The sequence below is a fragment of the Manis pentadactyla genome, chromosome 12 (assembly GCF_030020395.1).
Source record: "Manis pentadactyla isolate mManPen7 chromosome 12, mManPen7.hap1, whole genome shotgun sequence".
In the NCBI taxonomy this organism is placed as follows: Eukaryota; Metazoa; Chordata; class Mammalia; order Pholidota; family Manidae; genus Manis; species Manis pentadactyla.
In genome coordinates, this window is record NC_080030.1 from 15,205,435 (window position 1) to 15,220,300 (window position 14,866).

General features: G+C 42.5%; 1 protein-coding gene across 2 annotated transcripts in view; it reads right to left on the bottom strand.

Moving 5' to 3' along the window:
- The window catches only part of LOC118921785 (zinc finger protein 177-like), a 35,709-nt gene that overhangs the window by 19,435 nt on the left and 1,408 nt on the right, over nucleotides 1-14,866 (bottom strand). The window contains exons 3-6 of one of the 2 annotated variants that reach the window (XM_057490097.1): nucleotides 11,496-12,315; nucleotides 3,493-3,652; nucleotides 2,948-3,036; nucleotides 861-943 (exon numbers count right to left, since the gene is read on the bottom strand). In XM_057490097.1, coding sequence (XP_057346080.1) covers nucleotides 861-918 — 58 coding nt within the window. In that variant the 5' untranslated portion in view covers nucleotides 919-943; nucleotides 2,948-3,036; nucleotides 3,493-3,652; nucleotides 11,496-12,315. Of the gene's footprint in view, nucleotides 1-860; nucleotides 944-2,947; nucleotides 3,037-3,492; nucleotides 3,708-11,495; nucleotides 12,316-14,866 lie in introns of both variants that reach the window. The other variant, XM_057490096.1, reaches the window with a different exon arrangement.

Consider the following 14,866-nt stretch of genomic DNA (forward strand, 5'->3'; position numbering starts at 1 on the left):
GGCCTCTCTCCACCATAAATTCTTAACTCTCTAAGGTGTGAGGAAGAAGGTAAGCATTTCTCAGTCAATGCATTTATTTATAGGATTTCTCTTGAACCAAATATGGATTTTGGCCAAAGGCTGTTTGGCATCGATTACACTTAGGTTTTTCTCCAGTATGGGTTTTCTTGTATAGATTAAGGGCAGAGTTCTTCAGAAGGCTTTTCCACACTGATTATACTCACAAGTTTCTTCCTAATCTAAGTTCTCCTGGGGGTCTTACAGCATAAGTGTTCACTTAAGGCTTCTTCACAATGACTAAAATTAAACAATTCCTCTTCAACATGGCTTCTGTCCTGTTGATGACGAGATCAATGATGACTTACACAAGTTTTCCAGCTTTACACATTCAGAGATTATTCCCTCTGCTTTGAATTGCCGTACTATACGGGAAAAAAATCAAGATGATTGAAAATTTTTGCTGGTTTTTTTCTTCCGTTTTTACTGCAATGCATGGATTCAAACCTGAGTGCTTCCAAGTAGAATGAAGTGACCACTCTACTGAAAGTTCTGTTGCACTCTTTACTTTCACTGGGATTCCTGTACAGTGTTTAGCTGATAACTGACCAAGACAGAATTTCATCAAAAATTTTATCTGAATTACATATATGGGAATATTTGAGTGAACACTATGTGAAAAAATACATTGTGAGGGGTGTTCAGTGTTTGCCAAATTCAGAGAGTCTGTGAGAAACAGCTTCATTCTGGGTGATTAACACTAGTCTCAATGTGTCACAGTTACTGTGCTGCTTTTCTATCTTACGGAATTTCTAATCGTCCACTAGTGTGGAAGGCAAGGAATTATACTTTGTGAATCTTACCATTTCTACCACACTGGATGTTTCCCCCTGCAAAGCATTCTGCTGAGGTGCTGACCATTTGGTATTAAGACAAATCTCCCAACCTGAAATAAGATAAAAAATTAAGTTCTTAGAGAAATAAATAATGGAAGGAAAATTAAAAATGAAGGCCAATGTGTTTCAAATGTTGAACTTACTTTCAAACACTGATTAAAATATATTAAAAATAAATGAAAATACAAAGATTGATAAGTTTTGCTATATTATGAGTGACAATGATAAGGTATTACGGTCAAATTGTTAAGTGATTTATTAAGAAAATGATTCTATAAACATTCAGACTGACAGTGAACATAAGAAAGCAGCATAATCAGGAAAACAAAGTTGAAAGGAAATGGGTAAAGAACAAATGCAACTGTAAAATTTAAAGAAGAAATGGATAGATCTTACTATCAGGTTTAGGAAATTTCAGAAGGTAGAGGAAAAGTTAAAGACAAAGGAAATTTGAGATGCCCAAGGAACCTCACTCTTTTTACTGATAGAAGCCATGCTGAAGAGGAATTGTTTAATTTTAGTCATTGTGAAGAAGCCTTAAGTGAACACTTATGCTGTAAGACTCACAGGAGAACTTACATTAGGAAAAACTTGTGAGCATAATCAGTGTGAAAAAGCCTTCTGAAGAACTCTGCCCTTAATCTATACAAGAAAACAAGGACAGTGGGGGGAGATCCTCAAAAGCTTCCTGTTTAACATTTCCAAGTGGACTGCAGCTCTCATGGACTATGGCTGTTTTTCATAAAGAATCCCCTCACTTTGGAGAACTCTTCCCACTGTCCTCAGCTCTTTGCTCTTCCTGAAAAGACCAGACCAAGTCTCCATAGCTGATGTCCTGCTCTCAGAGACAATGCTTCATGTAAGAACATGCAAGAGATGACAAACACATAAACCAGGGGCCAAGATTCTGCTCTTCAGGGATACCAAATACTCCCAGGTATCCTTGAGAAATAGAGTATTTATGCCAACTTTCAAACCAGTGAACTTTCAAATGAAACTAAAATGCAAACACACACACACTCATTGTGCACCAAAAGGGTTGCCAATCTTTCTCCTGAAACCCGGAATCAAGCTTATAAACACATTTTTCAAGTCCTCAGCCTTTTACCCAGAGAAAATGAAGCCAGTAGAATGAACAGACCATTTTCAAGAGAAGTCATTTCACGGTAGGTCTATGAGAGCAGAAATGTTGCTCGTTATCATTGTGTTGCCACTAATCAGCACAGAGCCTAGCATACAGTCACTTAAGAAGTATTTGTTCCAGAAAAAAATAAAGGAAGAGGTATCAGCATTATCTGCTGAACCAGATTCTTAAAGTTCTCCAGTATTGTATTTCTGTAGAAGTTTCTCTGAGTTGGACCAAGCAAAACCCACTCCTCCTGGGTGAATCCCACAACCACATCCTCAAAAGATACTGGGTCCTAAATGATCACAAATATCCTGGCATCAGGCAATTGCCATCTCTACCAACCAATGTTCACTAGAGAAAGAGGAAGGGAAACCCAAAGTCTAGACAGGGTTCCATGGTCTCCTGTCATTGCCCCCCAGGCCTTGACAGTCCTCACATTCCTTCTCCTCTCTACCTGGACATATTCACTGGTGATGTCATCCAGTCATGTAAGTTTAAGAGCCTTTCACCTGATTGAATGTCTCTAACCCAACCAGATTGTGACCCCTATGGTCTTATTTTTCTTTATTGACAAGATTTACCATAGTCCTGGACACATTATAGACACAGTAAATACTGGAAAATGAAGAATCATTCCTCAGGCAACAGCAAAAATACTGAGAAGCACATGTCCACTCTTTACCATCTACCACAGCAAAATGAGAGCACACTGTCAGCATGGATGAGAGCGGGATTAAATTAGCAAATACTGGGATAACAGCATCATTTCCCACAGAGAGGCCCTCAGACCTGAGGAAGTTAACTGAGGAGTTAGTCCCTAAGAAGGCTCTGTTTGCATAAAGAAGCTCTGCTCCACTAGAAGCAAGTGTGCCTACCTGGTAGGAAAAAGCTCAGGCTTTTAGAAAAGAACAAATTTTCTACTTACCTGAGAATAACTTGTCAGACATTCAGTCAGAATTCTTTCCCCCTCTGATTTCTCTTTGTAAAGACAGAAAAAATCTTGAGAAATATGACCTTGAGGAAAAGAAATAAAACCTGAGTCCCCAGACTGCCCAGTTTCCATACTCAAAAGTCTGCAAGCCACTCCACACTGATTCTAAATTCACACTCACACACACACAGCTTCATAAAATGCCCAATCAGCCTGTCTCACCTGAAGTTAGAAAATGGGTTGTGGGCTATGATAAACAGGAGGATGAGTTTAATAATCCCATTTAACAGATAAAGAAATTAAAAGTCCAGGGAGGTAAAACTGTTTCCCTCCCCCCACCAACAGTAAGACTCACCATCTGATCAAAAAGAACATTTCCCACACAATTCAAATACTTATCCCTCCTTTCCAAACCCCAGGATTTAGACAACAGGACATTCTTATATACTTAAGCCTTCTCTTAGACAGCCTAGAAGCAGGACTGCTGTTCAGAACCAGTTAAAGCAGGGTCTCTGAAAGCATCATCAGCAAGGACTCACCACAAGGTGAAAGGTCAATGGCCGGCATCCTGGAAGTCTTATGGTAAATCTGCTCGCACACTTGTTCCTGAAGTCTCTTCAAGACAAGTATCTGAACCTAGCAGGCAGGTCGGTCCCAATTCCTTAAGTAGTAGTGGAAGTCTTGTCTCATATCACCAACCTTAAGAAACAGGTGTTACTTACCTGTCAGCAGGCACTATTCACTAGGCATCTCTCTGCAGAAGATGAAGTATTATGTTAAAATCATTAGAAACTGCAGAGTGGCGTGCCACATGAATATAAACAACAACCATCACCATTTACTGAGTACCTACTATGTGCCAGACAGCGGTAGCTCATACAGCTATCAACATAAGCTATTAATTTTGTCACTCAAGAGTTGAGTGATTGGCTCAAGATCACCAGTTAAGAAGTGAGCCAGAGTATGCATGCAGGTTACGTTGTCTCAAAATCCTGAACTCCTATTATTCTCCAATAGGACTAGAAAACCATCATGAAGTGGTATGCAGGACATGATTAACTCAGCAGGTCTGGGTTGTTCAAATCCAGAAATTTTCTGAGAAAGGCCTGTCTTTAGGACCTACTCTCATGGTAAATAACCTGAGTCCATGGATTATCGTGCCCGGTGAGAGCATTTTTACAGGTCTGAGAGCCTGGGCCACACAGTACCACTGTGACAAGACAGTTTATGCTAACAATGTGATTTATGGTAAACATGTTTTTATATGCCTGAAGCTTTGGGCAATGTTCTAACGGTTTGAACTCAGGCTGGGGCCTGAGTGGCTGAAGTCAGTCATGCAGGTCCCACATGCCTACATGACCACCACCCCAAGAAAAACTACACCGAAGATCAGTTGTTGTAGACTGAATGTATGTGCCCGTTACACATTGAAACCTAATCCCCAAAGTGATGGTATTTGGAGGCAAAACCTTTGACAGGGATTAGGTCATGTGGCAGAGCCCTCAGACAGATTAGTGCCCTCATAACGGAGACCCCCAAGAGCTCCCTTGCCCCTTTTGCCATTATGAGGACACAGCAAGACAACTACCATCTATTTACCAGAAAGCAGGTCCTCACCAGGCACTCAGTCTGCTTGCACTTTGATCTTGGTCTTCCCAGGTTCCAGAACAGTGAGAAATTTCTGTTGTTTATTAATGTTAAAAATGTCTGTAGCATTTTTATTAAAACAGCCCAACCAACCAGACTAGTGAGTCAGGTGAGCTTCCTTGGTTGGCGCAGTGCCATGTGATTGCACTGGGGGCCTGGTCTGTCCTGGAATGGGTCCCATGTAACTTTTCCCTTTGCTAATTCTAATCTGTATCCTTTTGTTGTACTCAACTATAACTGTGGGGTTTAACAGCACGAGTCCTGTGAGTCTTAGTGAATCACTGAGCTGCAGGTGGTCTTGAGGACCCCCAACACAAATAACTCACTGGATTCTGGTATTTTTGAGCTCCTCCTGCCAGCAAAGCTATTTAGGCCCAGTTGCCTTCTTCCAAGTCCTTACACTGCCTTATGCCTTCACTCATGCCATTATTTTTGACAGGCCTTCTCTTTGCTACATAATACATTGGGCACTGAGGAGAAAGCAGTGAACTATACAGAAAATGCTCATACCTTAGCTATCTCACATTCTAAAGGGCTAAACAGAAAAATAAACACCTGAAGTTGTATTATATTAGCTGGTGGTAAGTACTATGGAAAAAAGTAGATGAATAGTAAGTAGTAGCATGCTCTCCACCTCCCCCAACCTCCCCCCCCACACCCCCGCCACACTCTCTTCTTCACAAACTCAGGACTGGTTCTGGAAATTAGATAAAGACAGAATTGGAAAACAACTATTTCAGAAGACTATTTTGAAAACTGTACCTGGCTTGCCTAAAAAGTGATATTCAACTTCTGATCCAAAGTATTATAATAATTCTATGTTTCACAAAATAAACTCAGAATACACTTTAAATTCTGGTCTACTTCAATAGGGTATAAGCTTAGAAACATTCAAGAGGTCTGACCCCTCCCCTAGGACCTACCAGGGGAATAAATGTATGTATGGAGTGCCGAGAGTGCTAAATCCGACTTAACTGAAATTTACCTATTTTATTATTTCTTAAAAGTTCACCTTTTAGTATCATTCATCAGTTCTACCTTTTTTTACATTAAATTTTGCCTTTAATTTTATTCCTTTCTTATGTATGCCTTATTTTCATTTTGTTGATCCCTTACATTTGGAAATTATAGCTGAGTTTATTTTTAAAATATTTTATTGAATTATATATTCAGACAAGTGCAGAATTATTAAGTATACAGTGCATTATCATGAATTTCTCATCCAGGAAGCCCTCATTATGCCTCATCTAAATCGTTACTCCTCTCTTCTCCCAATGGAAGCACTCTTCTGATTTCTAACACTATAATTTTGCTTGCTTTTGGACTCATATAATAAAATCATATGGTATGCATTAGTTTGTATCTAGCATCTTTCATTCAACATCCTGTCCCATTTCTGCACTTCCTTATAATATCCAGGTTTAGCAAGAACCATGCTAAGTCAGTTTAACTAGAACCCTTGATATATGGTCACCCTCAATATTTGATCAGGGCCCTCATACTTCACCATCTCCCAGGTGATGTCAGATTACCTGGCCTGTCTTCAGTAAAAATCCCATTAGGTGGGGTTAGCTAGAACTCCCCTTACCCTTGATGTTTCCTCTTAGCAATTTTACATCCATTAACTCCACCCTGCTCCTTGGCTTAAAAAGTGCATGCTGTATTTGGAATTGAGTCCAATCTCTCTCCTACACTGTAAAATCCCATTGTAGTGGTCTCTATACCTATCTCAGTGGTCCTGAAGTGATCCTTACCACCTTTAAGAAGTGTCATTGAATACTTTTTTTTCCTTAACACCTTGCCTAAATTTCCGTTATGGTACTCCCTGACCTAAAATATCTATTGGACACAGATAGTCCAACATAATGAATAAAATAATTAAGTCTTTAGCACTTACAGATTGTCTTAAAATGTTACCCCAGTTAAAATCTACAACACAGCCTTCAAGGATTTAAAATTATATAAAACCTAATTAATAAAGGGGTGATTATTCCCCAGTGCTTCTCCATTTGACAGTCGAGTTTTGCCTCTTCCTAAACCTAGAAAAAATAAAAGGTGCCTCATGGCGATCACTATAATCTGAACACTGGAGTTCCACCCACTAGGGCCCTCACACCTACTCAGTATCCAGTATTATTAAAATCATGGACTCCATTCAGTCAATAACCATAAAAATTTTGCTCTTACAGATCTAGATAACATGTTCTGTTCCATGCCTATTTCAAAAGCCTCTCAGCTGCAATTTGCCCTCATATTTGAAGGGACTTAACACACCTTTTCCAGGCTACCCATAGGGTACACCTCAACAGCTTTGCCACTGCACAGTCTTTGTAAACAAGATCTTAACTGCACCCACTTTCCTTCAGGAGCACAGGTAAGATACTACATTGATCACATCCTCTTCCATGAGATTCATTCGACATGCTTGTGAAGGACACTTAAATCCAACACCTTATAGTCCTTTTAGGGCTCTGGTGTCAACATATGGCTCACATACTAATTTTACTTTCTAATTAAAATCAACAGACACTCCCATTAGTGTCCTCAGAGATTCCTTCACTGTAAAGACATTGGCAACCCCTTCTCAGGAACTCCTGTAATCTCCAGACCACCTGTGATGGCCATTCATTGCTCAAGGGCTTCTACTTCAAGAAACTGCCCCACTCAGCCTCATGTTATACATCCTAAAACATTAATCGCTGTCTACATACCGGCCTCTCCTTAAAACAGAGGTTTTCACAAGCCCTGAGCCTGTGATCAAGAACCCACAAAGTCAGGATGACCACTGAGGTTTCCTTAAGAGGATGGAACCAAACCTGGGCCCTTCCCTACATCCCACCTGCAGGAGAGGTGGCCTCCCCTGTGTTCAGTCTTTTTCCAGATACCAAGGTGCTGGAGGGTGTCACCTCTCCTCCAGGCCCTTGACCATGTAGGAAGCCCCCTGGGATTAACTGAGTGAAGAGCAATGAGAAGCAATGAGGCAGCTATACAAATAGTACAGCTAACCATCAGACATGATGAGCCTGATAGCATGCTGCTGCTTTCCATCCATTGGCCACGATGTCCCTAATAAAGGATGGAACCGCAGAAACAACACACTTGGCCAAATGTCAGTCATCCGAGCAATGGATGCCCTGGCCAACAAATGGTCCCTTCTTCACATTTATTATAACTACTGAGCCATTACCTAAAAATTGTCCCCTTCAGGTTATAGAACTCTGGCAATCTCTTGCCTCACAGATATTCAAAATATAAAATCAAAATCAAATGCCTCTACATTTAACCAAGACCACAATGCAAGGCCTTGCCAGGATACTCCTTATTCCCTTTGGAGTTAAAGGCTTTACTGGTAGTAACCAGGACATGTATTTCACTAGTTAGAACACACAATGATGGGCTTTTGGAAAAGACATTCAACAGAACTTTCATGTACCGGATGGGTCCCAGATAACTGGTTTAATGGAGATACATATGGTCTCCTGAACAACTTTTCAGACTCCACTTCAACAACCCCTCGTGTCTCTGTTTTGTCCCAGGTCTTAACTAAATTTTTTTATCTTGTCCCATCCCATTAGGGTTGGAGGCCAGATGGAGTGGGCATACTCTCCTGGGACCTTTTAACCATAGATTGTCCCAAAGACCAAGCAGCTGTTCATCTGATATGGGATTCATTTGAACGTAACCTTCCATCAAAAAAATAAAAACAAAACACTCTGACAAGTATAGCTGCACATCATTCCAGGAACTGTGGACTTATAACTGGTCTGGTGCTTTCCCTGGTTTACAATCCAGAGGCAAAACCCTTCAAATGAGCCACTGTTTCAGCCAAACCTGGCACATGCTGAGATCCACATCAACTGAGGGAGTACCCACTTAAAAGGGGCACTCATCTCATCAACATCATCTTGGCCCAGGAGCTCACTGGTGGGGATGATGTCACCCCAAATGACATACTCCCAGACCAAGATCTTGCTGTTGGAGATGACTTCACCCTGACACTACAACCTCTACCCCATGGACTGCTTCTCCTAAGGCACAAATTTGACACAGGACATTTTTTGCTTTTCTTCCTTTAATATTAGGGAATTCTATCATGATTCTGAGCTCCCTGTCTGCTTAGCCCATGATGCAGGCATATTCCTTGATCTTTGCCAAAACACATACCTTATACTCCCATGCCTACAGGGAAATCTGGTAGAGGTTACTAGTATTCGTAGCAGTCCAAAAATTAATGGACTATATGGTTCCAACTATGTAATACTCTGGAAAAGGCAAAACTATGGGGACAGTAAAAAGACCAGTGGTTGCTAGGGGCTGGGGGTGTGAGGGAGAGCAGGCAGAAAACAGAGGATTTCTGGTGCAGGGAAAATACTCTCTATGATACCACAAGGAAGGATATGTATCATCATACATTTACTTAAACCCACAGAGTATACACCACCAAGAATGAACCACAGTGTGAGCTGTGGACTTCAACTGATTATGACTATGTCAGTCTTGGCTCATAAGTTGTTACAAATGTATCACTCTGGTGGGAGATGTTGATAATGGGTGGGAGAAAAAAGGGGTCATAAGGGAATTCTCCATACATTCTGTCAGCTTTGCTGTGAACCTAAAACTGCTCTAAAAACATGAAGTTTCAACTTAAAAGAAATTAGTAGAGATTATGCTTTCCCCAGGAGGGTTCTGCCTCACATTAGTCAACCCCTGACGCCCTTGGGAGAGGACCACCCACTCCCTGATGCTCTCTCCCACTAACCCCTCTAACTTTCCATCATGTCTTTCTACCTGGGACCACAATCACTCCTTCCCCTTGGTTATACACAATGCCAATAACCTTCACATACGCTTTACTAACTCAGCAGCTCTACCGTAACAACACAACTGCCAGATGTGCCACCTTGATCCGAGCACATTTCTCACACACTTTACAACTTCACTACAACATTGTTAAGGAAATAAAAAATAATTCAGATTCATTTTCTTGACTAGGGCCATATAAACAGGATATTTATGGGTTGGCTTACAAGGACTCCTTGTACTTCCACTTGAGTTTCTCCTTCCTATCATAATGTTTTGTGTGTTGGTTAGGGCAGCTTATGCCCCACTGTCTTAAAGTCTCCACTATCATCATCCCAAAGCTTCCTTACTATGACATTAAAACAGAGTATCAACTGTATTGTATGTACATGTGCACACACCGATTCTTTTTTTCCCTTTATGTTTTGACATCTAAAAAAACCTTTCGGACTGGGGAGAGACTGTCCCTTGGGCATAGCCTACTCTTAAATACAGCACAGGACTCAGTGAGGAGTATGACGGATATGCAAACTAAGCAATCCAGAGCCATACCATCTCCATCTGATCCATACACCCTAGAAGGCAATATTCCTCCGCCTTAACCATTCCAGGGACAGCTAGCAGGCCATGAACTAGACACCACCCTTCAGCCCAAAGCTGCCATAATTACTCAAACCAGCCACTCCTGGATGTTTCCTCTGCCCTGCCTTGCCTTTCCTGTGGAAACTCCAATAATGGCAGCAGCCTAAACCTTCCCCTCACTCCTGACCCTGCGGTCTCCTGACCATCCTGTTTTTCCATATGACCGTGTGTCGCATGCTTTGCCTCCTTTCCCTAAACCATGAGAAGAAATCAACTTTTGTTTTTTCCTGAGCCTCTCCTGCCTCTTGGGTTAGCACCTAAGCAAATATAACAGAATTACTAGTGCTTTTTTATTCACTGAGGAACTTTATTCTTTTAAGGTCAGAGACTAGAAATCAGAAATTGGCTGTTTGAAATTCTGTGAGACTGAAACATTCCAATTTTGTCCCCTCTTCACCGTACCCTCTTTAGACCTCCAGCTAAAAAATGGAAAGGAATGACAGAATTAGAAAAAACACCATTTTGTAAGCCCTCAATGTAAAAACAGGTCAAGGCTACGATCAGGAAGTGGCGCTAAAACCATTAGGTAAAAGGCTGTTAGGGGACAGATGTCAAATATCATCCACAGATCACCACAAAGAAAACTGACTATACAAGACAGAAACACTGTGACTAAATACTTCTCATCTCTAACAAACATTTTGCGTCTCCTGATAGGATACAATATACACAGCACCACCTAGGGAATTTTCAAGTTTCTAACTTGGTAGCCACATGAAACTGTCTAAAGCCACTGAGGAACTGAATTCTTCATTTTATTTCCTTTTTTATAAATGCGAAACACAGGTCGAGAATTTCCAATGAAAATTTAGCAAGTATGGGGACAGGGATAAAGAGGTACAAACTTCCAATTATAAAATAAGTCATGGGGATGAAATAAGGGAATATGGTAACATTTTAATAACCATATGGTGACAGATGGTAGCTACACTTATGGGGTGACCATTTCCTAGTGCCTCTAATCGTCCAACCGCTACGCTGTACACTTGAAACCAATACAATACCGCCCATCAATTAAATAAAAAAATTAAAGGGTGACGTGAATGTCTTGCAATGAACCACTAAACGGTTCATTATAACAATACATATACAGACAAAAAAATCTTAACAATTAATAAATCAAATGCAAGATTCATGGCTGCTCGTTTTATATGGCGCTACAGATTTTCTTTATATAAGAACTTCAAAACGAATACGTGGAGGAGGAAAAATCCACCGGTCAGAAACTCTACTTATTTATGGTAAATCTGATTCCAACATCCGCTACTAACAGAAAGCGGCCTGCATCGGCTTCCTTCCCAGGGACGCTCGTATTTCGAAGCGTTGGGGCTTTCCAGGCCTCTGATGTTAATTTACTATTTCTATGAAGTCACTCGCTCATGCACTTATTCGTATTAGACACAAAGCTCCCCAACAACCCGCAAGGGTTCCTCTCCACCGGAATCGAACTTACCAGTCTTCCGAACCGACACCCGCGGCCTTACATGCAACGCCACCGAGTGCTCACCGGGACCGACGGGGCTGCCCTGCTGCTGGGGACGCGGGGCCAGGAGCCAGAGTCTTGGCGACAAGAACGACGGAGACGCTCTTGCTTCTGGAGGAAAGCCCCAAAGGCTGCTTCGGAGGCTTCTGAAAGGGGGAGCACTGCGGGAGGAGAAAAAGCCAGGCCGACGCGCCTCCTCCCGCCGCGGCCGTCGCGACCCCGGCTGATGAAGAGCCGGCACCCCGGAGCGCGTGCTGGAGGCTGCGGCGGATAGGGATGTGCGCTAGGCGAGAGCCCTTTGAGGCTGCGCGCCTTGTCGGGGTCTCTCGCCTCCTGCGAGGCCGTACCGAGGGCGGACGCCGGAGAGAAATACTTAACTTCAGCCGCAGGCTGCAGCGCGTACCTCAGATGGCCACCGCCCCGCGCACGTGCATACGCAAACGCGCAGGCGCACTTACGGTATAGCGATAAGGGGCGGGGCCTGGGAAGTGGCTCCTAGAGTCCGGCCCCGAAAAAGGGGCTGCGGTCCAGGACCAACGCGACGGTTTGCCTTACTTTACAGCCTGTACCTATTGTGGTCTTAGGTGAATAACAACTGCTCTCAAATGTTGGTGCCTCCTTGAATGAGTCAAACTCTTCATTGTATGACTGTTGCTGCACTTTCCCCAGGGAGATCATGAATAGTCACTGCAGAGCTGAGCTTGACTTTTTCATAGAGCAGCGTCGAGTTCACTGTATGTGATTCAGTGTTTTCGGTCTAGTTCAGCCTCCTCTCTGTGATTCTCTTTACCTGTGACGGGAGCCGCAGAATGCAGTTGAGGCAAGAGAGAGCAAATGCTACAGCATCACTGTCTGGGGCCGCTGACACTATACCGAATGTGAATAGGAGAACCTAAGTTTAAAGATGAGATAGCTTCTGTTAACTGTGCAGCCGAGGATACTGTCCTCAAGTAAGGGGGAAATTCTTTAGCTAGCTATTGGGATGCGACAGTGGGTCTGTGATAATGCCCAATGGGTCTGTGATTTCCATTATGTTTCTGAGTTAAAATTGCAAGAGCTTGACCATCCTTCTCAGGATGGTTCGACAGAAAAAGAAAACCTAATTTGGGAGACCCTGAGTAGGAGAGTTCTCGAGATTAGCCTTGAGTTGGTCAAAGGTTAACTCTGCCATGACCTCCCACAGGGATCTGATTGTCTCTGGGGTACCGCCCAAATGGCCTTTTCTGTCTAGTCCGATGTGATTAGCTCTGCTTCCTGGGTATCGGGAGCAGGTCAAAGTTTGTTCCACACTTACCCTTGGTGGAGCAAATAACAGGTGATAGTGATGCCGGGGTTCTTGTTTGCGGAGTCAAAGAACGAATTTAGCAAACACCCAAGGTAGGAGAGTCAGGGCAGAGGCTTTGATTCAGAAATAAAGTGAGAGGAAAGAGCTCCTGGCTCATGCCAGGAGGGGACAAGAGAGCCCAGGGTGGTGCGTTGTCTAGGGGATTTATAGGCAGTTGAGGATTTTTGGGAATTGAAGGCTTAGGGTGTGGACTTGTACCACCTGCACTGCCCTCAAGGTGGGCTGGGTTGTCTGTTTGCTAGGGCTCTTTACAGTGAAGTCACAGGTTATGCTGAGATACCCTTGCAGAACACTCAAACATTCCAGGCCAAGTTGCTTCTGGCCTTTTTGACCTTTAACTGATCTCACTGAAGACGTCTATATTCCTAGTCTGTTATCTTTACCCTAGAGAATTAGTGTGACCTTGACTTTGCATAATGCTGAACAGAGTTTTGATAAGGGACTTCACATTGTTACATTGCTTTGGCTGTAAATATCTTGCTTTGTTTTTTCCGGAGGCCCTCATCCTACCCTAACTATAACCACGGTCCCTGTCTCAATAGGTGAGGAATGCCTCTCTCTCCTGTGAAACTTTTACTGAATAGAACATGTTAGCCAAATCTACAATTTCAGACCACTTTACCCATGTTATTTTGAATGTCACCCATTAAGGCAATGAGATTTTGTAGGGGCGTTGGGGGAACCCAGCCAAGCCGCTGATCTCCTTCCCCAGGCACCTTACTTCATGAGGTTGACTGAGGGGGTCCATTCCAATACTGAGGTTACTTAGCAGCGTTGTGGAGTCTGGGTCAGAGAGCTCTGAATAGCCATATCAGCTTTGGGTCTTATAATCACTATTTTATTAATGTTCAACAAACGCTAAGTGAGGTTTCACGGGGTACACAAAACAGGCAGGCTCTAAATGGCTAAAAAATATGCTTGTTTGGGCTATTTTAAAAATAATTGGATGTGTAAAAATCTGAGTTTGGCACCATTGGGGTTTTGAGTTCATGGGTCTCAACCTGAAGTGAAGATATAAACAAGCTAGAGGCCAAATCACAGAGCCCATCTGGCTAATTAATGGAACAGACCTGTATCTTATATTACATACCAAAATATATTTCTGGAGGAGTAAATATTAAGAAATTGTAAAAATAAAATTTGGAAGAAAATTAGGAATGTATTTTTATACTCTAGAATTTCAAAAGACTTAAAAGCAAACTAGACAACCCAGAAGCCATTAAAAGAAAATAGACTCACTGGGCCATAGAAAATTAAATATTTTCTACAGATATAAAGGAGCAAAATCATATAATCAACCTAATAGATGTATAAATTTGTTAACATTGATCAAAAATTTATGTCATCATAAGCCAGATTTTAGAAGGGTCTTTATTAATTTGATAAAGGCCACAGCCCACAGCAAATAGCTTATTGAGGATCCTTTGTTGTTGGGTAGCTGCGTCTGGAGAGGTCTCTCCCTGTGCACTATGTGAAACCTCAACCCGGGGTGAGGGAGGGGTCTTGATTCTGATGGAGAGAATTCTCCAACGGGTCAGTCGAGTGTAGGTAAGGAAGGAATTCATTCAAGTGAGAGTAGCAGTGAAAGGCAGCAGCTATCCAGGAAGCAGAGAGCAAGGAAGAACAGCGGGAGAAAAGGAAAGTTCATTGAACTCCTGCTTGGCATAGGATAAATCTCTTGCCAACTCCTAAAGCCAGGGTCATCTCGTGTCCAGTGTCTGCTTAATCTGCATGGCATGGGAACTAAGCCCCTATCACCCCAGGATTTGGAGGAGCTGCAGAGTGCTGGATGGGGTGAGATTATGTTCTGAGAATTTCCCAAAGGCAAAGAAGGGAGATTTTCAGGCAAGCTAAAAAAAGAGCATGATAACACAGCTGCAGTCCTGTCCCGGTCACCCAGATGACAGGAACTTGCAAGCCCAAGCAGAGATCTCAGCAGCCTCTCCCTACTTGCCTGAAGTAGGAAAGAGTGTGTGAAGACTTGTGCTTAAGCCTA